This window comes from Lepidochelys kempii, chromosome 1 (genome assembly GCF_965140265.1).
Source record: "Lepidochelys kempii isolate rLepKem1 chromosome 1, rLepKem1.hap2, whole genome shotgun sequence".
NCBI lineage: Eukaryota > Metazoa > Chordata > Testudines > Cheloniidae > Lepidochelys > Lepidochelys kempii.
In genome coordinates, this window is record NC_133256.1 from 327,816,616 (window position 1) to 327,838,497 (window position 21,882).

Here is a 21,882-nt window from a genome sequence, read left to right on the forward strand (position 1 = left end):
TGTGGTATCCAGATCTTGTCTCCCCTCCCTCTCCAAACACACTTTTTTGGGAGGGAGTGGGGGGGAAATAGCTATAGAGAAATTCACCATCTGTGATGGGAAACAAGACCACAGAGTCAAAAACTGGTGTCCATTTTTTATTAGTTTGATCATTATGTCTTGGTTGAAATGGCATGCAAACACTTATCTGAGGGAAAGCTTTGGAGGGAAATGGATGTCTTTGTCCTTAGTGGTAGGTAGGACAGGCTAACATTTCTCTAAATCATTGGAAGGTTTCACCTAGAGAATAGCAGAGCAAAGGTAGAGGGAAGAAAATGGGTAGCAGAATTTCTTCTTTGTGCTTTGTCTGCCTATATAGCCATTAAGGAGGCAAACCTAACAGTCTGATTTATATGGCATGATCAAGATGGCAGGGTATAAAAATTCATTTATTTTAAACCTGAAAATGTAACATTTCATGTTAGTATAACATAAAGTGTGGTTCCGTTCTAGAAAGTGACTCCATTAAAAATGACACGTTTAGGTTCCATATATGTTGTGTCTGAATGGTTCACATGTCAAATTTGCTCTATTTACACGTAAAATGATTTTTTTTTTAAAGAAATAAGCGCTAACCATGCAAACTCTATTTTTAAGTCATTCTGGGTTCTTATGTTGTCGTCTTTCATCATGTTGAATAAAATGTCTGCAGCCCAACTCCCCTTAAATGACACCTGTGCATACCCTTTACCTGTGAAAGCTGCTTGGAACTTAAGGCATGTCTACACTACAAAATTATTTCATTGCTTGTGCTTATGCGTGCTATGCTTCTTGTGTTGGTGGTATGCATCTCACAGGAGTGCTTGTATCGATGCACATTCCAGTGCACCATTGATAAGTCTCTTATGCAACTCTGCACCATCCAGTGCAGAGTGTTTTGGGAAGCTTTTGCAGTGCCTCATGAGGCTGAAATGAATTGTGCAGGGGTGACTGGAAGCATGGGGTCAACTTCCCATAATGCAGTGTTCTCCATCCCATAATTTAATCTGCGTTCCATAATATTTTGTGCATCTTTTCAAAATCCCCACAAACCTGTGCATGTCCCTCCTTGCTGTCCACCCTCCGACAGAAGCATGGAGCTTGCACAGTTCTGCAGCTTGTCATGAGCATTGCCAGCATGGGGTGCCTGATTCTGCAGTACAGACGCTCGCTGGGTTACGCATGACCCAACTTACACAAATTCGCACTTACGGAAAAAGTTCCATAAGCCAGAAATAGGATTTTCGAGTTGCGGAAATTTTTGCGTAACGTATGGATATACGTTTCCGACTTAGGCAAAATTCGAGTTACACAAGGCTTTCTGGAATGGAACAATTGCGTAAGCCGGGGGGCATCTGTATTGCAGAGCTGCAAGAGGAGTCGTGGGGAACATGACAATTCTTTGGAGGCTAGATTGTTTTGGGACATAAGAACAATTCAAGGTTATTGATGATGGTGTTTACAGAGCAGCTGGAGATGGTGGAATGCCGATTCTGGGCTTGAGAAACAAGCACTAGCTGGTGGGATCACACTGTCATGCAGCTTTGGGATGATGAGCAGTGACTGCAGGACTTTTGGATGCATAAAGCCACGTTTCTGGACCTGTGTGCCAAACTCGTCTCAGCTGTCCAATGCAGGGACACCAAAATGAGAGCTGCACTGACAGTTGAGAAGCAAGTGGTGATTTGTACTGTGGAAACTTGCAATGCCAGATTGATTCCTGATTGACCAGAAGCAATTTGGAGCCAGGAAATCTACCGGAGGGACTGTTACCGTGCAAGTGTGCAAGGCTATTAATCGCCTCCTGCTATGCAGGACTGCGAGTCAAGGCAACATGCAGAACATAATGGATGGTTTTGCAGCAGTGGGCTTCCCAAACTGTGGTCAGGCAATAGATGTCATGCATATCCCTATTTTAGCATCAGACCACCTTGTCACAGACTACATCAACAGAAAGGACTATTTTTCCTATAGTAATGACAGGCTCTAATGGATACCGGGGGCACTTTACCAACGTCAGTGTGGGCTTGTTAGGGAAAGTGCATGATGTGTGCATCTTTTGGATTACAGGACTGTTCAGAAAGCTGCAAGCAGGGACTTTCTTTCTCAACCATTGGGAATGTTGAAATGCCAATAGTGATCATGGGAGACCCGGCCTACCCCTTGCTCCCATGGCTCATGAAGCTGTACACCTGCCATCTTGGCAACACCAAGGAACACTTCAGCTACCCGCTCAGCAAGTACAGAATGATAGTTGAATATGCTTTTGGTCATTTGAAGGAACACCTGGTATTGTTTACTCACAAAATTGGACCTCTGTGTGAAAAATTTCCCATTGGTTATAGCAGTCTGCTGTTTCGTGCATAATTTCTGTGAAGTGAGGAGGGAAAAGTTTCTGCTGGGGTAGAGGGTGGTGGTGGAACAGCTCTCTGCTGAATCTGAGCAGCTAGATACAAGGGCTATTAGAAGAACTCAGTGTGGAGCTGTAAGTCTCAGGGAGGCTTTGAAAGACCATTTTAATAGTGAGCCAGAATAGTGTGTTGCTGTAGTGTGCTCTATCTGGCCTTGCTCTTTTGTAGCCCAGTATGAATCTTGTAGAGATTGCTGTGTCTGTAGGAATATAACATCAATGCACCTATTAATATTGTCTGTGAATATTATAGATTCTGTGACAAAATGAAGTAATAGTAAATCGGTACATGTCAGACCTGCTTGGCACCAGACAGCATATTTTTTGAACTAATAAAGATGAAACTTGATTAAAAAAATATAATTTTATTCAGTAACATGAACCAGGCAATTTAAAAAAACATCTTTAAAACTTAATAAATTAAGGGAACAAAACTTATGAAGGGGAAAGAACACTGCATTTTAAGTACAAATACACCAACTGTGGCTTTCACAGATCAGTGTATGTGCAGCTATGATTGTCTTTAATGTCCTGTGGAGTGGTAGAGAGAGTGCAGTGACCAGTCATGCCACGTGGAATGTTGAGGGGGTAGGGGGGAGAGAGAGATCCCGATATTGAGTTCTCTATGGACTGCAGTGAGTGTTGAGTACAAGATCGTTGAACCTGCAAGCCAACCGGAGTCCACAACGTCTTTGATTGCTGTCTGAGAAGCATAAGCATTTCCTGCTGCATGTCCTTTTCCTTTTTTTGCCCCTTTTTCCTCTCCAGTCAATTCTTAATGATCCTTCATGCTGTCTGCAAGGGTGATCCTAGACCCTGTGCTCATTCTCTAATGCAGCACTGGCTTGCAGGATCTCCTGGAACATGTTTTCCTTAGTCCTCCTCTTTCTTCTTATCTGGATCAAGCATTCTGTGAATGTGGAGGAGGAGACCCTGAAGGCCACAATGGCAGCAACTGCAGATACAACAGACAGAGGTACCATTGTCAGTGTATTCACCATTGAAATAAAAACTTAGGATACTGAACTCACTTCCCTTGATCCCCAAACATTGTAAGCAGTATATTCTCCCTTCTCCTTGGCATTGATACAGCACAGCACCAGCCATGGAGTGTATGGCCCCCAGGGAGGGAGTGGGGGAGAAATGAGTGGGGAATAGCACACAGGCATGAGTATATTTGTGTAGGGCAATGGAACTGAATACTGGCACCATTTTCCATGGGTGGTGCTGATTTAGCTGATATCGCATTCCTGAGAGTAACAGGCAGAGACCGCACAGCTACAGCTTGCGTCCTGTTGCCACCTGGGCCCGTACGCTGCTAGCCTGTGTACTGCAGTGATGCTTGCTGATGTCAATGCTGGGTAGCATGCAGAAGGTGTCCTATTGCAGTGGAAGAAATTAAGGCAGCCATCCCCAGAAACCTTTGGCAATGGATTGCAGAGTACCTCCATGAAAATTTCATCAAGATCCCTGGGGAGGATTCACAGGACATCCTGGTGCACATAAACAAGCAGCTGTGCATGGCTCACTCTGCCTAACTCCAGAGGAGAATGAAAAGCGGATAGCAACTCTACCTCTCTTGATTGTTTCAGTACCTCTTCTAGCACAGGTTTGTTTCTTTGTTCTTTTGATTTGCCTTTTTAAAAAAAAAAAAAAAGTGTCCTGCTACTTTGTGGGTTACCAGAGATTCCTTCCCCTGCGTCAGGCGTGCCCATGCTGGACTGTGGTGAAGTCAAAAACATGGCTGGCTGGCTTGCTGAGCAGCTGGATCCCCCAGTTGCTTGTCTTCTATACTATTCTAACTCTTCCTTGTCCATCTCCTCCTCCTTGTTGTTCATGGTAGGGGTCTGTCACTTGGGCTCCTCTGAAGTTGCTGAGGATGCCATGCAGATCTTTGTAAAAGGAAGGTATGCAGCTCCACACTGGATCGATTGTTGGGCTCCCTGGCCTTCTGGTATGCCTACCGCAGCTCCTTGGCTTTCATGTGGCATTGCTGCTGGTTCCTGTTGTAGCCCTTCTCCTGCATCCCCTGAACAATCTGTTCATAGATGTCCACATTTCTATGGCTGGACTGGAGCTGTGTCTGCACAGCCTCTTTTCCGCACAGGCACAGGAGATCCAACACTTCCTGTGTATTCCAGGCAGGAGCGTGTCTGCAGTGTGTAGCCAGCATAGTCAGCTGGACAGTTGCACTCAACAGTGGAGAGCTGCTAGATGTGCTCAGAAAGCTGGGCAATCAGGAAAAGGCATTTCAAAAATTTTCAGTGCTTTAAAGGGGAGTGGTGGGTTCCTGTCTACCTGACCCCTGGACAACTTAGTTCACAACTGTGACCAGAGCAGTTGGTGTGAGACATTGTGGGACAGCTCCTGAAGGCCAGTAATAGTAAACATAAGTCATGCACTGTCTGCACTGACATTGCGTTGATTTAACTACATTGATCCTCAGTCTACGATGCTTGGGGAGATGGAGTAATTAAGTTGGCATAGCGAGGGACTTAAGTCAGTGGGAGCAAAATTTAAGTGTAGACACATCCCACAGCTAGGTGGTCGTATACTGCCTTGCGTTGACCTAATTGTGTGGTTGTATACCAGGCTTTAGTAAACAGTTGTGATAATGCACAAGAAGAAGTAGTCAGGTTTCTCACTCCTACCTGTGGAAGCGTTGCAGGGCTAATAGGAGTTAAAAAAAACCAAAAAAAACCCCCAGAATTAACTGATTGTAAAATAGCGAATAAACCTCAAAAGATTTAGTTGAATTCATTGACTACTAGCTTACAGTTTATAGAGAAGAAAATACTTGCAACTTTACATTTTAACAAATTTAATGGCTGCTTTATGTGATAATGACAGGTTTCAGAGTAACAGCCGTGTTAGTCTGTATTCGCAAAAAGAAAAGGAGGACTTGTGGCACCTTAGAGACTAACCAATTTATTAGAGCATAAGCTTTCGTGAGCTACAGCTCACTTCTTCAGATGCATATCGTGGAAACTGCAGCAGGCTTTATATATACACAGAGAATATGAAACAATACCTATTCCCACCCCACTGTCCTGCTGGTAATAGCTTATCTAAAGTGATTTCCAGCACAAATCCAGGTTTTCTCACCCTCCACCCCCCCACACAAATTCACTCTCCTGCTGGTGATAGCCCATCCAAAGTGATAACTCTTTACACAATGTGCATGACAATTAAGCTGGGCTATTTCCTGCATAAATCCAGGTTCTCACATCCCCCCCACCCCCATACACACACAAACTCACTCTCCTGCTGGTAATAGCTCATCCAAACTGACCACTCTTCAAGTTAAAATCCAAGTTAAACCAGAACATCTGGGGGGGGGGGGGTAGGAAAAAACAAGAGGAAACAGGCTACCTTGCATAATGACTTAGCCACTCCAAGTCTCTATTTAAGCCTAAATTAATAGTATCCAATTTGCAAATGAATTCCAATTCAGCAGTTTCTCGCTGGAGTCTGGATTTGAAGTTTTTTTGTTTTAAGATAGCGACCTTCATGTCTGTGATCGCGTGACCAGAGAGATTGAAGTGTTCTCCGACTGGTTTATGAATGTTATAATTCTTGACATCTGATTTGTGTCCATTTATTCTTTTACGTAGAGACTGTCCAGTTTGACCAATGTACATGGCAGAGGGGCATTGCTGGCACATGATGGCATATATCACATTGGTGGATGTGCAGGTGAACGAGCCTCTGATAGTGTGGCTGATGTTATTAGGCCCTGTGATGGTGTCCCCTGAATAGATATGTGGGCACAGTTGGCAACGGGCTTTGTTGCAAGGATAAGTTCCTGGGTTAGTGGTTCTGTTGTGTGGTATGTGGTTGTTGGTGAGTATTTGCTTCAGGTTGCGGGGCTGTCTGTAGGCAAGGACTGGCCTGTCTCCCAAGATTTGTGAGAGTGTTGGGTCAGCATGAAAAAACTTGTACAGATACAGACAGACATCATCTTCCTTTCCAAATGCAAACAGATGGACATCGTACCAAAAGGACTGAAGGTAAAAAATCCATTACAATCTACATACCACACAGACTATGCTGACAGCTTATGCCACACGCTCTCAAAGAAACTGCGGAATCACCTGATCAACATCCTCTACAGCAAACAGGGAAAGATTAAGAATGAGCTCTCAAAAATGGATACTCTCATAAAAAACCAACCTTCCACACAAACTTCCTCGTGGCTGGATTTTACTAAAACTAGACAAGCCATTTACAACGCACACTTTGCTTCTCTACAAAAGAAAAAGGACACTAAACTTTCTAAACTACTACATGCTACAAGGGGCCACAGCAATGATTCCCTCAACCCACCTAGCAATATTGTTAACCTATCCAACTATACTCTCAGCCCAGCAGAAGGAGCTGTTCTATCTCGGGGCCTCTCCTTCTGCCCCTCCACCCCCACGAACATGATACAGTTCTGTGGTGACCTAGAATCCTATTTTCGACGTCTCCGACTCAAGGAATATTTCCAAAATACCTCTGAACAGCATACTAATCCACAGAGGTCTCCCAACCAACACTACAGAAAGAGGGATTCTAGGTGGACTCCTCCTGAAGGTCGAAACAGCAGACTGGACTTCTACATAGAGTGCTTCCGCCGACGTGCACGGGCTGAAATTGTGGAAAAGCAGCATCACTTGCCCCATAACCTCAGCCATGCGGAACGCAATGCCATCCACAGCCTCAGAAACAACTCTGACATCATAATCAAAAAGGCTGACAAAGGAGGTGCTGTTGTCGTCATGAATAGGTCGGAATATGAACAAGAGGCTGCTTGGCAGCTCTCCAACACGAGTTTCTACAAGCCATTACCCTCTGATCCCACTGAGAGTTACCAAAAGCAACTACAGCATTTGCTCAAGAAACTTCCTGAAAAAGCACAAGATCAAATCCGCACAGACACACCCCTGGAACCCCGACCTGGGATATTCTATCTACTACCCAAGATCCATAAACCTGGAAATCCTGGGCGCCCCATCATCTCAGGCATTGGCACCCTGACAGCAGGATTGTCTGGCTATGTAGACTCCCTCCTCAGGCCCTACGCTACCAGCACTCCCAGCTACCTTCGAGACACCACTGACTTCCTGAGGAAACTACAATCCATCGGTGATCTTCCTGATAACACCATCCTGGCCACTATGGATGTAGAAGCCCTCTACACCAACATTCCACACAAAGATGGACTACAAGCCGTCAAGAACACTATCCCCGATAATGTCACGGCTAACCTGGTGGCTGAACTTTGTGACTTTGTCCTTACCCATAACTACTTCACATTTGGGGACAATGTATACCTTCAGATCAGCGGCACTGCTATGGGTACCCGCATGGCCCCACAGTATGCCAACATTTTTATGGCTGATTTAGAACAACGCTTCCTCAGCTCTCGTCCCCTAAAGCCCCTACTCTACTTGCGCTATATTGATGACATCTTCATCATCTGGACCCATGGAAAAGAAGCCCTTGAGGAATTCCACCATGATTTCAACAATTTCCATCCCACCACCAACCTCAGCCTGGTCCAGTCCACACAAGAGATCCACTTCCTGGACACTACAGTGCTAATAAACAATGGTCACATAAACACCACCCTATACCGGAAACCTACTGACCGCTATTCCTACCTGCATGCCTCCAGCTTTCACCCTGACCACACCACACGATCCATCGTCTACAGCCAAGCTCTGCGATACAACCGCATTTGCTCCAACCCCTCAGACAGAGACAAACACCTACAAGATCTCTGTCAAGCTTTCTTACAACTACAATACCCACCTGCAGAAGTAAAGAAACAGATTGATAGAGCCAGAAGAGTTCCCAGAAATTACCTACTACAGGACAGGCCTAACAAAGAAAATAACAGAACGCCACTAGCCGTCACCTTCAGCCCCCAACTAAAACCCCTCCAACGCATTATTAAGGATCTACAACCTATCCTAAAGGATGACCCAACACTCTCACAAATCTTGGGAGACAGGCCAGTCCTTGCCTACAGACAGCCCCGCAACCTGAAGCAAATACTCACCAACAACCACATACCACACAACAGAACCACTAACCCAGGAACTTATCCTTGCAACAAAGCCCGTTGCCAACTGTGCCCACATATCTATTCAGGGGACACCATCACAGGGCCTAATAACATCAGCCACACTATCAGAGGCTCGTTCACCTGCACATCCACCAATGTGATATATGCCATCATGTGCCAGCAATGCCCCTCTGCCATGTACATTGGTCAAACTGGACAGTCTCTACGTAAAAGAATAAATGGACACAAATCAGATGTCAAGAATTATAACATTCATAAACCAGTCGGAGAACACTTCAATCTCTCTGGTCACGTGATCACAGACATGAAGGTCGCTATCTTAAAACAAAAAAACTTCAAATCCAGACTCCAGCGAGAAACTGCTGAATTGGAATTCATTTGCAAATTGGATACTATTAATTTAGGCTTAAATAGAGACTTGGAGTGGCTAAGTCATTATGCAAGGTAGCCTGTTTCCTCTTGTTTTTTCCTACCCCCCCCCCCCCCCCAGATGTTCTGGTTTAACTTGGATTTTAACTTGAAGAGTGGTCAGTTTGGATGAGCTATTACCAGCAGGAGAGTGAGTTTGTGTGTGTATGGGGGTGGGGGGGATGTGAGAACCTGGATTTATGCAGGAAATAGCCCAGCTTAATTGTCATGCACATTGTGTAAAGAGTTATCACTTTGGATGGGCTATCACCAGCAGGAGAGTGAATTTGTGTGGGGGGGTGGAGGGTGAGAAAACCTGGATTTGTGCTGGAAATCACTTTAGATAAGCTATTACCAGCAGGACAGTGGGGTGGGAATAGGTATTGTTTCATATTCTCTGTGTATATATAAAGCCTGCTGCAGTTTCCACGATATGCATCTGAAGAAGTGAGCTGTAGCTCACGAAAGCTTATGCTCTAATAAATTGGTTAGTCTCTAAGGTGCCACAAGTCCTCCTTTTCTTTTTATGTGATAAGATTCTTTAAGTATGATAACTTAGCCTGTGTATTGATCTCATAGCCACTTTACATAAGATAATTGAACAGCAGAGAGAGTTAAATTGTTTGAGTGTTTTCTACTGGTTCTATCAAACTCTATTCCATCTAGGGCAGAGGTGGGCAAACTATGGACCACATCTGGCCTGCGGGACTGTCCTGCCCAGCCCTTGAGCTCCCGGATGGGGAGGCTAGTCCCCGGCCCCTCCCCTGCTGTCTCCCCTTCCCCCACAGCCTCAGCTGCCCTAGCTCTGGCCTGCCTCCTGCTGGGCAGTGCGATGGCATGCCTGGCTCCAGCTGGGCGGCAGGGCTGTGAGCTCCTGCTGTTCTGAGTGGCATGGTAAGGGGACAGGGAGTGAGAGGCAGTTGGATAGGTGTAGGAGTCCCGTCGGGGGCAGGGGTGTGGATAGGGGGCGGGGCAGTCAGGGGACAGGGAGCAGGGGGGGTTGATAGGGGGTGGGGTCCTGGTGGGCAGTTAGGGACAGGGGGTCCTGGGAGGGAGGGGTCAGGGGACAAGGAGCAGAGAGGGTTCGATGGGTTGGGGGTCCTGGTGGTGGTGGTCAGGGGACGGGAATGGGGGGGGTTGGTTAGGCATGAGAGTCCTTGGGGGCCTGTCGGGAGGGGGGTGGATAGGGGTTGGGGCAGTCAGGGGAAAGGGAGCCGGGGGGGGGGGGGGGAGGGGGTTGGATGGAGGTGGGGTCCTACAGGGACGACAAGGAGCGGGGGTGGGGTTGGATGGGTCAGGAGTTCTGAGGGGGGCAGTCTTGAACATGCATGATTAGAATTGTATACAGTATATCAAATGAGGTCTTACCAGTACCTTGTACAAGAGTATTAATACTTCCCCATCTCCACTGGAAATACCTTGCTTCATACATGCTAGGAATACACTTTCCTTTTCCACAACTGCATCATTTTGGTGGCTTAGTCATCCTGTGATTGACTAATACATCCAGGTCTTTCTATCCCTCTGTCATTATACTCGCTCCCATTAGCATCCTGCCTTTGCCCCCATGGTCTGCATTATCACTCTGATTGAAAACTGAGGCAACGTATTCATTTAGTTTGTGAGCCATACCTAGATTGTTTAATCTCTACCCCACTGGTTTTCAACTTGTAGTCCACGGATCCCTTGGGGTCCGTAGATGGTCTACGATTTCCAAAAGGGTCTGCACTTCCATTTGAAATATTTTAGGGGTTCACAAATGAAAAAAGCTTTAAAACCACTGCTTTACCCCATAGCAGCCCTACTTCTTTTCTTGTTCTCCTTTTATTTATATTGGTAAAAAAAAACCTTTTACATTCATTTTAACTTATTTTGCAAGGCCTAAATAAAGCCTGCCTTAAGCTCATTAAACTACTATGAGGCTTAAACAGGATTTCCTGTTGATAAATTTCAGAGTGGTACCATGTTAGTCTGAATCAGCAAAAACAACGAGGAGTCCTTGTGGCACCTTGGAGACTAACCAATTTATTTGGGCATACGCTTTCGTGACGAAAGCGTATGCCCAAATAAATTGGTTAGTCTCTAAGGTGCCACAAGGACTCCTCGTTGTTTTTCCTGTTGATAAAGTTACATACCACGCCCTTGTAAGATATCAGTTTTGGAAGGATTCACACCATGATACGAAACTCTTCCCCACCCCCAAAATTATACATGTTTAAAATAGTGGGTTTTTTGTGATAGTTGAACTTCCTTTTACATTTGGAGATGTATTTCTTCAGATTTCACAGTGATCTACAGCTAATTTTGTATCTATTAAGATTCCCATTTCTCATTATGGAGGCTTATTTTCTTGCTCAGCATAACATATCTCAAAAATGAGACTGATGTGCAGACTGAAGGAAGACTTTTACACATCATGTTCTTTACAAGACTTTTCTGACCGTGTTTTAATTTTTACATGCAGCTAGTTTTTCCATATGTGCGGTCTTGTAATATATTTAACTTGCTATAACCATGTTTAGTTGTGCTCTATGGTATGTTGCTTTGTTTTGATTAATTTCTCCTGTTTGTGTCTCCAGCATGCTACAGATTTAGATCAGCTAAATCAAAAGTGTAGAAACAGCATTGTCTTATTCAGCATTACCAGCATCACATCTGTTTGAGCGTGTCAAACTGAAATTACCCATTTAAATTAAATGGAGAAAATTGCATGCATTCTTGCATCTACTTTTCATAAGATGAATTTGCCAGTTTTGGCATTACAGTAATATGACTAATTATCACTGACATTTGTTTGCTTCTGCCATAAGTATAGTGTGACTTTGGGTAAGTCTACACTGCAACAAAAGACCCTTGGTACTGCTGTAACTGGCCTGAGCAAGTTGACTGAGGCTCACAGGGCTAAAAATTGCAATGCAGATGTTAAGGTTTGGGTTGGAGCCTAATCTCTGAGACCCGATTAGGGAGGAGGGGTCTCAGAGCTTGGGCTCCAGCCTAAGCCCAGATGAGTGTGCTGCAATTTTTTGCCCCTCAGCCCAAGTCCTGTGAACCTGTGTCAATGGACCTGGGCGCCAAAACTGAGTGCTGCAGTGTTTTTTATTGCAGCGTAGATATACCTTTTAAATCTTACGTAAAATAGTACGGTTGTATACTTAATTTTATGAATGAAATTAACATTCTTGAAAATAAAAACTTAAATGTTTTACAAAGGCAACTGCAGTTTATTCATCAGTTTAAAAAGAACTGCAGAAGGATAAGGTTCAACCATCCCTGATGGTAATTCCACATCACTAACCTGCTCTCTTTTGAGAACAAAATATTAACTCTCAATCTGTAAAAACTGTACTCCATTGAGTCCATATCCACGTAATATGGCCAATGTAATTGACCTCAAATTTCAGAAAACAAATGAACCATAATTAAGTCTGTTTTAGTCACGGGTATTTTTTAGTAAAAGTCATGGACAGAAATTCACAGACTGACCTGTCCATGACTTTTACTCTATACCCCTGACTAAAACTTGGTGGGGAGAGTTGTGGCCTGGGAAGTGCAGAGGGGTATTGGTGGGGCTGGGGCAGGCTCCCTACCCAGCCCCAAGCTACATGTGCTGCCTTTGCTCCACCCCAAGCCCCAGTCCTGCAGCTCCCATTGATTGGGAACCGCGACAATGGGAACTGCGGGGACAGTGCCTGCGGGCGGAGGCAGCATGTGGAGCTAGGAGCTGAGGGAGGGGAGTTCCCTCCTGGTAAGCACTGCCCCGCACCCCAATCCCCAGCCCTGAGCAGGTTCCGGTCCAGCTGCACTGGGCTGCTGCAGAGGTCATGGAAAGTCACGGAATTCGTGACCTCCGTGACTAACACGGAGCCTTAACCATAATACATGCATAGTTTTCTAAGGCTTGAAAAAGCAAGTGTTGAACTGAGCAATCTCTTGTGGGACAGTCACTTAATAATGGGTATGTGTGTTCCACTGGTGGAGCAAAAAGACCACCTTCCTTTGCCTATCTCTGCCTTTTTATGGCAGATCCTTGTTACCTGTCAGGAAAACTTATTACCCCTTGCTGTCACTGGGATTTAGCAATCTTAAAAGGAGGTTGCCGTTGACCTGCAGATTGCCGAGCACAACGTTGTTTGTCATTAGTTGTTTTAGCTGGTACTCCTTTGAGAACTAAAAGCTACATAGTATATATAGATTGCAATTAAAGAGAAAAAGGGTGTAGTGTTTTATAATAAACCACAATCCAAGTATATTACTAACTCTGGCAAATGTGTGTATAGTATTTTGCATTATCGTAGTCGATAAGAATTTTTAGGCACTACTGAAAATCTCACCCTAAGGGGGCAGTAATTGATTAATTTTCATTACGTTATCCGATCAGTTGTAAAATGTTTTTATACCCCATCGTGGCTTTACTATAACACATTGTTTTTATTTAATACCTGGTACATTGTTCTTTGGAGTACTTGTTACTTTAGATTTCAAATTGTGAATTTGGCATTTTCTTCAATTTTTTCAAAAAAAGTGAAAGACAATTACTGACCCCATTCCTATTTTTAGCTAATGTATATCTTCTGTTTTGGTGTTTATGTTCTAATATTTTTTGCATATTACAGGGTCTGAGGAACAAGCCAAAGAAAACAGGACATGTGAAGCCAGACCTCATAGATGTTGATCTTGTAAGAGGTAGGGCTTGAGCTAGTAAATGCTGAATTTGTCAGTAATTTGACCTTATGGGGACAGTTATAAAAATAATTGCCTTTATCCTGATAGCCTTGCAGCAGAAGAGTGGAGTATAACTATAAAAATGAGAAGAAACCCTATGGCTAAAAGAACAGGAGTACTTGTGGCACCTTAGAGACTAACACATTTATTAGAGCATAAGCTTTCATGGGCTACAGCCCACTTCATCGGATGCATAGTACGGAACATATAGTAAGAAGATGTATATAGATAGATACAGAGAAGGTGGAAGTTGCCATACAAACTGTAAGAGGCTAATTAATTAAGATGAGCTATTATCAGCAGGAGAAAAAAAACTTTTGTAGTGATGATCAAGATGGCCCATTTAGACAGTTGACAAGAAGGTGTGAGGATACTTGACATGGGGAAATAGATTCAATATGTGTAATGACCCAGCCACTCCCAGTCTCTATTCAAACACAAGTTAATGGTATCTAGTTTGCATATTAATTCAAACACAGCAGTTTCTTGTTGGAGTCTGTTTTTGAAGCTTTTCTGTTGCAGAATTGCCACCCTTAAGTCTTTTACTGAGTGGCCAGAGAGGCTGAAGTGTTCTCCTACCAGTTTTTGAATGTTATGATTCCTGATGTCAGATTTGTGTCCATTTATTCTTTTGCATAGAGACTGTCTGGTTTGGCCAATGTACATGGCAGAGGGGCATTGATGGCACATAATAGCATATATCACCAGAAAACAGTTGTCTCCTATTTACATCGAAATTAAAATTAAATCAGTTTAGTTTCCTTAAATTGTAGCTGTAGTTGATCATGTAGATTTATTATAGCCGTAGACTTAAGAAAAGAGGAAACAATTACTAATTGTTTTCTATCTGATAGTGTCCATTTTAAGAAACTTCAGAGGAAAGTTCAAGAAATCCTGATAAGGGCACTTCAAGGAGTAAGCTTGAGCATAGTCTGAGAAGGTGTTTGGAGATGCTGTATAGTTATTTCTTGCCTGTAAAACAGGTGCATCTGATCATACTTATTGGCTAATAACAGCTCTTAGCCTCAGAGTACAAGTCCTTGTCCTGACTGGCTGCTGCCTTTGGAACTCCTAATCTAAATGCATATACAGACGTGTGCATATCACCCTGTCACTTACCAGCCTCACTCTGATTTCAGAATCTCTGTTGCTCCTTGACCCTGGGAAGGTTTACACTCCCCCCCAATAAGTAACTTTTACTATATTTTTAGCTTCCCTTCTCCCCTCTTTTCACACCAACGCCTCTTTTCATCTTCCTCTCTTTCAACTCCCTTTTAAATACTAAATGCTGAGCAATCCTGTGAGGCTCTGTGAGGGGTCAGTCAGAATCAGGAGATGGCAGCAAAATGGGGCTGGTCCCTATGTGACACAACAGGAGCTCTGAGGAGTTTTGAAAACTGAGCTGTGCCCCTGAGAAGTGCCTGTGTTCCCATTTCAGAGTAGCTCAATTGATGGAGTGTCTCAATTGATGAAGGGCTGCTCCCATTCACTTTTTAAAAGGATAAGATGGGAGTACAAAGTAAAGGAGCAACAAAAAATAAACACAAGTCAGTTTTAAAAAAGACTAATGGTTTTGGGAACAAAGAAAGGGAGAGACGGTGGAGACCATTTCAGTATAGCATGAGTATTTTCTGCTAACTCAGTAATAACCATATCCTTGGGTGAATAAACTCAGAGACCTAAGGATTGTTGTTAGCTTGTAATGCCCTGTAGTTATTTTAAGTGAAACATGAAATGCAATGTTTGTTTGGCAATATAAAGCTGAAGGACCAGATTTATTGGTATTTTGTTAAGTATTTGAAAGTGAAATCTACAGAGGAGTAGTTCTTCCCAGGAATATGAGTGGCTAGCACTGCAGAGCTGTTTATTTTATTTGTATTATTGTTCCATCTAGGAGCCCTAGTCTTGGACCAGAACCCCATTGTGTTAGGCACTGTGGAAATATCCATAGATTATGATCAGAATGAAAACAATTCAAGGTCATAGTATTGTATAAAGCCCCTCACAGTCCCTAAGTACTGACGTAATCATCTGTGACCCTTATGCCTCTGCTCCACAGTTAAAATCAGGCAGGGCATGCTCGCTCTCCAACTGGGTCAGGGACAGGAGTGTCTCAGTTGAGGCTGTGGAGCTCTCTTTGAAACAAGTCTTCCTGAGACCGTCTTTGACGCAGTGCAGATCCCATTTATTTTTGGCAGGCTATCCTTTTAGAACCATCATCCCTCTCTTCTGTTCTCTTACATGTTGTTACCTCCTTTTCATCCCTAGGGGTTGTGTTAACTGGGAATTGATCTCTCTCATTTGTTAGTGACTTGCCTGAATGGTGGTGGGTTTTACCCTGTACCAGATCCTTTGGTTGGAACAGACTATATATAGTCCTATATATGTGTCAGTGTTTTTATTTTTGTTTTATATTAGTTTTACTTTATAGCTCTTCATGCTTTTCAATAGATGTCTTAAAATACGTTTGCATTAAATTAATTATATTTGAGAATAGGAATCAATTAAATTTTCACCTTTCCGTTCTATGTTTATATAGCAACTAGTATACTAGGGTCCTGGTCTAGGACTAGGGGTCATATGTGTTTATACATAATATTATATGAACAAAAATCTATTTAAAAGCACTGTAACTATAAGACGACATGGGATTCATGGTGATAATATCTGTAAATGTCCATTGTTTCAGAAGTCTGGAGGATAGGCTATATTTAGAAACATCTAAAATGTATTACTCCGTTATGCTTGGGAAGCTTTATCATCTGTAGACCTATGAAACAAGGCAGGACTTCTCCCCAGCTTGTTACAGACTAACGGTTACGCTCTTTTGGGCAGGTTTATTGTCCAAACTTAAAACAAACGAACAAAAAATTCTTCAGCTCACTCTTTAGATATTGGGCTCTTGCTGTCTCTTCTCCCAAACTCTGGCAGTCCTGCAGCTTCCTAGCTTTCTCTCAGTCAGTTCTGCCTCACTGGGTCTTTCTCTTACTCAAATAGCCCCCTGTTTTGGGCTATTTGAGAGCTTCCGGCTGGGTCACTCTTACTCTGCCATATCATTCAGGCTGCTCATCTCCTTCAGCCACAGAGAAGGCTTCTGCCCATTTGACTGCCTCCCACACTAAGATATGCTGGCATTGTCTAAATCGGCTCACTTGAGTAGGACCTTTTAAAAATTTGTTCCAGGATGATTTGGTTCATGATTTTCTCAATTGAACTGGTCTCTGGACATAGTCACCAAGCCATGAGGTCTTGTAATCTTTGACCTCTACCTGTGATCATGGCCCCCATGGAAATGGTTCAGCCCAAAACCGTTGTTATACACTTCTGAAGTCAGTCCTAGTCTATCTAAGATGGCAGCCTTCACCTCAGGATAGGAGCCTATCTGCTTGTCACTTACTGCTTGGTATACTGCCTGTGCCTTATGTAGAACTGATCAATGAAATTGTTTTTAATTGTTCACTTTATTAATATAACTTCATAAGCAAAGTTTTATGAATGAAACAACATTCATTCATAAAACCGGTTACCCCAATAACTGGCTAATTGAGTTTCACTTTCAATCCAATTGCTGCTTAAATCACTGAAACTTACACCGTTTCAACATTGTAACTTCTGTTCACTGTTTGCCATTCCTTACACTTGTCCATATTGTAACTCAAACTCCATTTTAACTTGTCCCAAACTCCATTTTAAAATGCTCACTCCATTTTGTAAAAGCTTGCTGCAAAACCTTCATTTTTGCAAAAGCCGATGTAATCTTATTAGTGTAGTTTAGATGTGTGAATGAGGTATGTATGGATGATGGAATCAACCTCCAGCCCCAGCCTGTCCTGATGAAATAAAGTGTAAATACCAACAGCTGAAGATGTAGACAACAGCCCTGACAAAGCAAGAAAGAGTCCACCCTAAAAAGAAAAGAACAAAAGTACAGTTGAAGAAACATCAAAGCCAGGTCCTAGGCTGAAAGTCATGTCTGCAATTGAAGGGTGATCAATCACACCGAACCCAGAGGCAGCGTGACACAGCAAGACCTATAGACTCTGGATTCAAACTAAAGCCTACAAAAAGGATGGGTGAGATGGAAGACTTTGGAGGGTAACATTCTGCTGCCAACATGGAAGGGCATTGGTGCATGCCCAGTAGAGACCCAGCTCTTCCTTGTGCCTGGCTTTCCTGGCCAGTTAGCCACCACAAGCTACGAACCCAAGCCACAAACTCAAGCTACATTCAGGACTGGTAACTATCTAGCAGCTGCAGAGTATTTGGTGTGTGTGTGTGTGTGTATACATAGGTATTAGATATTAGTTATTGGTCATAAGTCAAATTGTGTTATAATAAACGTGACATCTTGTCACCTGAAACGATCCTGTGCAATTTTGTCTGTATAATACTTGCCTATCAGGAACAGTGCTGTGTAAGCTATCCAAATTGACTCCTTCCTGACCATTACACTTGCCACTGTCTCCAAGGAATGGAGGAAGGCCTGGGGGTTATCGTCTGGCCCAGCTTCACCAGGCAAGGGACTAGGTGACCTGAGCTTCCCTCTCCATCACCAAGCAGGTTCCCCTGGGTCTCTTGACCCAACTGCTTCTGTAGCCATTCCTGTTGCTGGAGGGGGGGGCCTCTAGCCAGTGCTGTTGAGCAGCAAGTTGTGCCTCTGTTGCTTCTCTAGCCTGTTTATCAACTGTAGGAGCATAGCTTGGGTCTTTGCTGTTCCTGTTGCTGCTGTGCTATCATCAATAGATGTATCATCTCCTCCATCTTCCTTAATCAGCCAAACTAGGTGGGCTCAGTCAATGCTGGGGCTTCAATTTCCCTTTTTTTTTTCTTGGCACCAGTAATCCTTTTCGCTCTCCCCTGTACCGGGGCCAATTTCAGTGCTAGCCTTCTCTTCCACGTATCAGAAGGACGGCTTCTCCCCAACTTGCTATGGACTCCATTACCACACCCACAGTATCTCTCAGGCAGGTTTATTATCCAAACTTACACAAACAGTTCTGCAGCGGACCATTTACATTTTAGGTTCTCACTTCTTCCCTTCCCAGGCAGTTCTGCTTCCTGCATCTTCCTAGCTCTCTCTCAGCCATTTCTGCATCACTGGCTCTCTGTCTGACCTTTGTAACTGCAGGTGCAGCCCTGCCCCCTTAATTTGCCCAACTGGGAGCACCTGTTCTGGCATAGGGAAGATGGACCTACTTCAGTTACGGGGGTCAGCCACCCTGAGAAATTCTAGAATTAATTCACAGGGTTAGGCATTGCAGCAAACTGCCAATAATAATACTACTAAGTTCTTATGTAGTGCTTTTCATCAATAGATCTCAGTGTTTTAAAAAAGGAAGTATAATTATCCCCCTCTTACACATACATTTATTATTATGCCCTTCAGTAAAGCGCATGTATCATGATGGAAAATTCCTTTTGTTTTAGTTAACCAAAATGTAGAGCTATATATCGAGGTACAGTGCTTTTAAGCAAGATTTTGTGGATCCTGGAAAAAAACTCTTTATTTCTGATGATTTTTTTAAAAAATGCTTTTTTTTTTTCAGGAAAAAATATTCTACATGTATACGAACAAATGCATAAAATGTACAATTAATTATGACCATGGTTGAACTAAGTACAATGAACATTCTACCTGCTAAAATAATGTAACAAATAGTTGCTTCTGAGGTCTTAAACTAGTGCTGAGACTTCCAAACCTTTCCCACTGGTGTAAGGTAGAAACAGATTTATCGTTATGGGTGCAGGGAAGGATATTTTATTGTTCCTGATTTTTCCATATAGAAGATATGGATCCTATGTATGCTCACATTTTTATCTCCTCACCAGCATATTCTTTTTTTTAATAGGATTATGTCTATTAAAGTATCTGTTTAGGCTTGAAACACTAACCAGACGTCTGCTATCCAGTTTTAAATATTAGCCAGATGTAGACATGAAAAATAAGGGTGGGGTTTCCACCAACAAGGTCCAGGGGCATCACACTGGTGGGAAACCCATCCCCTGTTGCATCAATTTTCTGGGAAAAGAGAAGGTGTTGGGATTTCCACCAGGGTGTTGTTCCTGGACCCTGCTTAGTGGCTTCAAGTATCAGCCTCTGCCTAGCTAGTAGATAACTGGTAAACTTGAACTTTCATCCTTCTCAATTTGTTGTTAAGGTGCTTTGTTTTCTCTTTCTTTGAGACCCCCACAGAACTTCTTGGGAAGAGTTAAGGGGAGGAGGAAAGAGATCTTTGATACTCTACCCTATCACAATGCATAGCGTTTCTTGACTGCTGTGATTCTGCAGAAATTGATGGCTTAGAAACCACATTCATCAGGAAAAACTTCTCTCACCACTAGCAAGTGGATTTTTCAAGCCCTGATTATTTTATTACGTTATTTGCTTTTCAGTATCTTAGTGAAAGATGCTTTGTTTTCAAAATGCTGACCGTGGGAGACACTGTGATGATCCACAGAATCTAGGAACGTTATATGGAAATATAAAGTTTTAGCACATGAGAAAATTGCATGCCTATGTTGCCCATACAGTCTACCACATTACTACCCAAAGTCTCCAAAAGTGTGTGTTTGCCAGTTGGTTGCTAGTGTATTTAACAGTTGTGTCCATAAAATGTATCTTTAGCCAAGTCTATGTAAATCTTAAATTCCTGGTCATTTGACTATTTGTAATGTGTTTTAGGTAATTCAGGTAGAAAAACTAAGTTATCCATAACACATAGGAGTAACTTTATTCTAATAGAGCAAAATAAAATCATGCAGTTGAAAACAAACTTTCACTTTTCAACAAAAATCCTTAATGATTGCTTTATTTTACAAGGTACTGGAGGTGGATTTGAAATTTTGAATCCTGAAGTAGGTTGCCTTTATACAACCTGGTTGGTGCATGTGTGTGTATATATATGTACTATATGGATGCATTTATACACAAGACAGCTTTGTGATTATATTGTACTAAAATGATAACCAAAACTTTATTAGATAAGTGTATTTAAGAATAACTTCAGTTGTCTTTTAATTTTAGGATCTGCCTTTGCTAAAGCAAAACCTGAAAGTCCTTGGACCTCTCTGACCCGAAAAGGAATTGTTCGAGTAGTTTTCTTTCCATTCTTCTGTAGGTGGTGGTTACAAGTGACATCAAACGTCATATTTTTCTGGCTGCTTGTTCTTTACCTTCTACAAGGTATAATTGGATAATAAGATAATATAACGGCAAACATTTGTTTTTAACAATATTGAAAATACTGTATCTTGTCAAGTTCACTCAGTACTGACAAGATACACTATTTTCAAAATGCTGAGCAGTCCTAATAATGCACCTTTAATTTACACAGCTTACCCCAGCTAAAGGCTGCTTTCCAAAGACCCCCTCGTAAGTCCTGAAAAATGTGGGGAAGAGAGCATTGATGGCAGCACACAGCATTGTGGCCAGTAGGCATCAGGGAGAGGCTTCAAATTACACAGGGGGGCATGGAACAACCCAGGATTGGGAGGGCATAATGGAGGCTTAAAGCCATTCTAGCTCCCCTTCCACTTGAACAGTGAAATCTGTGCTGTGCTTCCATTCTCTCTATGATGAATATGAATATTAAGAGTTTTCTGAACATCCAGGGAATGCTAGAACTCTGAGCCCTGAGGAAAATAACTTCGTCAGCACCCTTCCAGTAGCTCTTCTCCACCATTTTTCACTGCTGCCCAAATTTCTAGTTCCACTTCCCAGTACTATTTCCTTTTGCTTGCCTTTATGTATACCCTGTTTCTAAGTGTATTTAAAATTCATAATTAATGTTGCATTTAGGATCTATAATTAGCTGTGCATTCTGGGTATATTTTAAATCACTGGAGAGATTTTACTCTGGATAGATGCAGTCTGGGGATAGTTGGGTGTATTTTTTCATGTAATATGTTCACTAACCTAAAATCAGATTAAAAGTATGTTAACATGCTGCAAAACCATGCAAATATGTGTCCCAACAAATATCCACAAATGGACCTTCCTTTTTTTTAAAATATTGAATAAATGTATATACGCTTCATAGAATCATAGAATATCAGGGTTGAAAGGGACCTCAGGAGGTCATCTAGTCCAACCCCCTGCTCAAAGCAGGACCAATCCCCAACTAAATCATCCCAGCCAGGGCTTTGTCAAGCCTGACCTTAAAAACCTCTAAGGAAGGAGATTCCACCACCTCCCTAGGTAACGCATTCCAGTGTTTCAGTACCCTCCTAGTGAAAGTTTTTCCTAATATCC

General features: G+C 42.8%; 1 protein-coding gene across 10 annotated transcripts in view; it reads left to right on the forward strand.

The window, feature by feature from the left end:
* Positions 1–21,882, forward strand: part of PHTF2 (putative homeodomain transcription factor 2) — a 187,678-nt gene that overhangs the window by 82,730 nt on the left and 83,066 nt on the right. For all 10 annotated transcript variants that reach the window (XR_012156838.1, XM_073328594.1, XM_073328591.1 and 7 more), the window contains exons 4-5: positions 13,523–13,592; positions 20,656–20,814. Coding sequence is in view for 9 of the 10 variants with exons in the window: in XM_073328594.1 (XP_073184695.1) it covers positions 13,523–13,592; positions 20,656–20,814 (229 nt within the window). In the remaining variant the exon portion in view is untranslated. The remainder of the gene's footprint in view (positions 1–13,522; positions 13,593–20,655; positions 20,815–21,882) is intronic.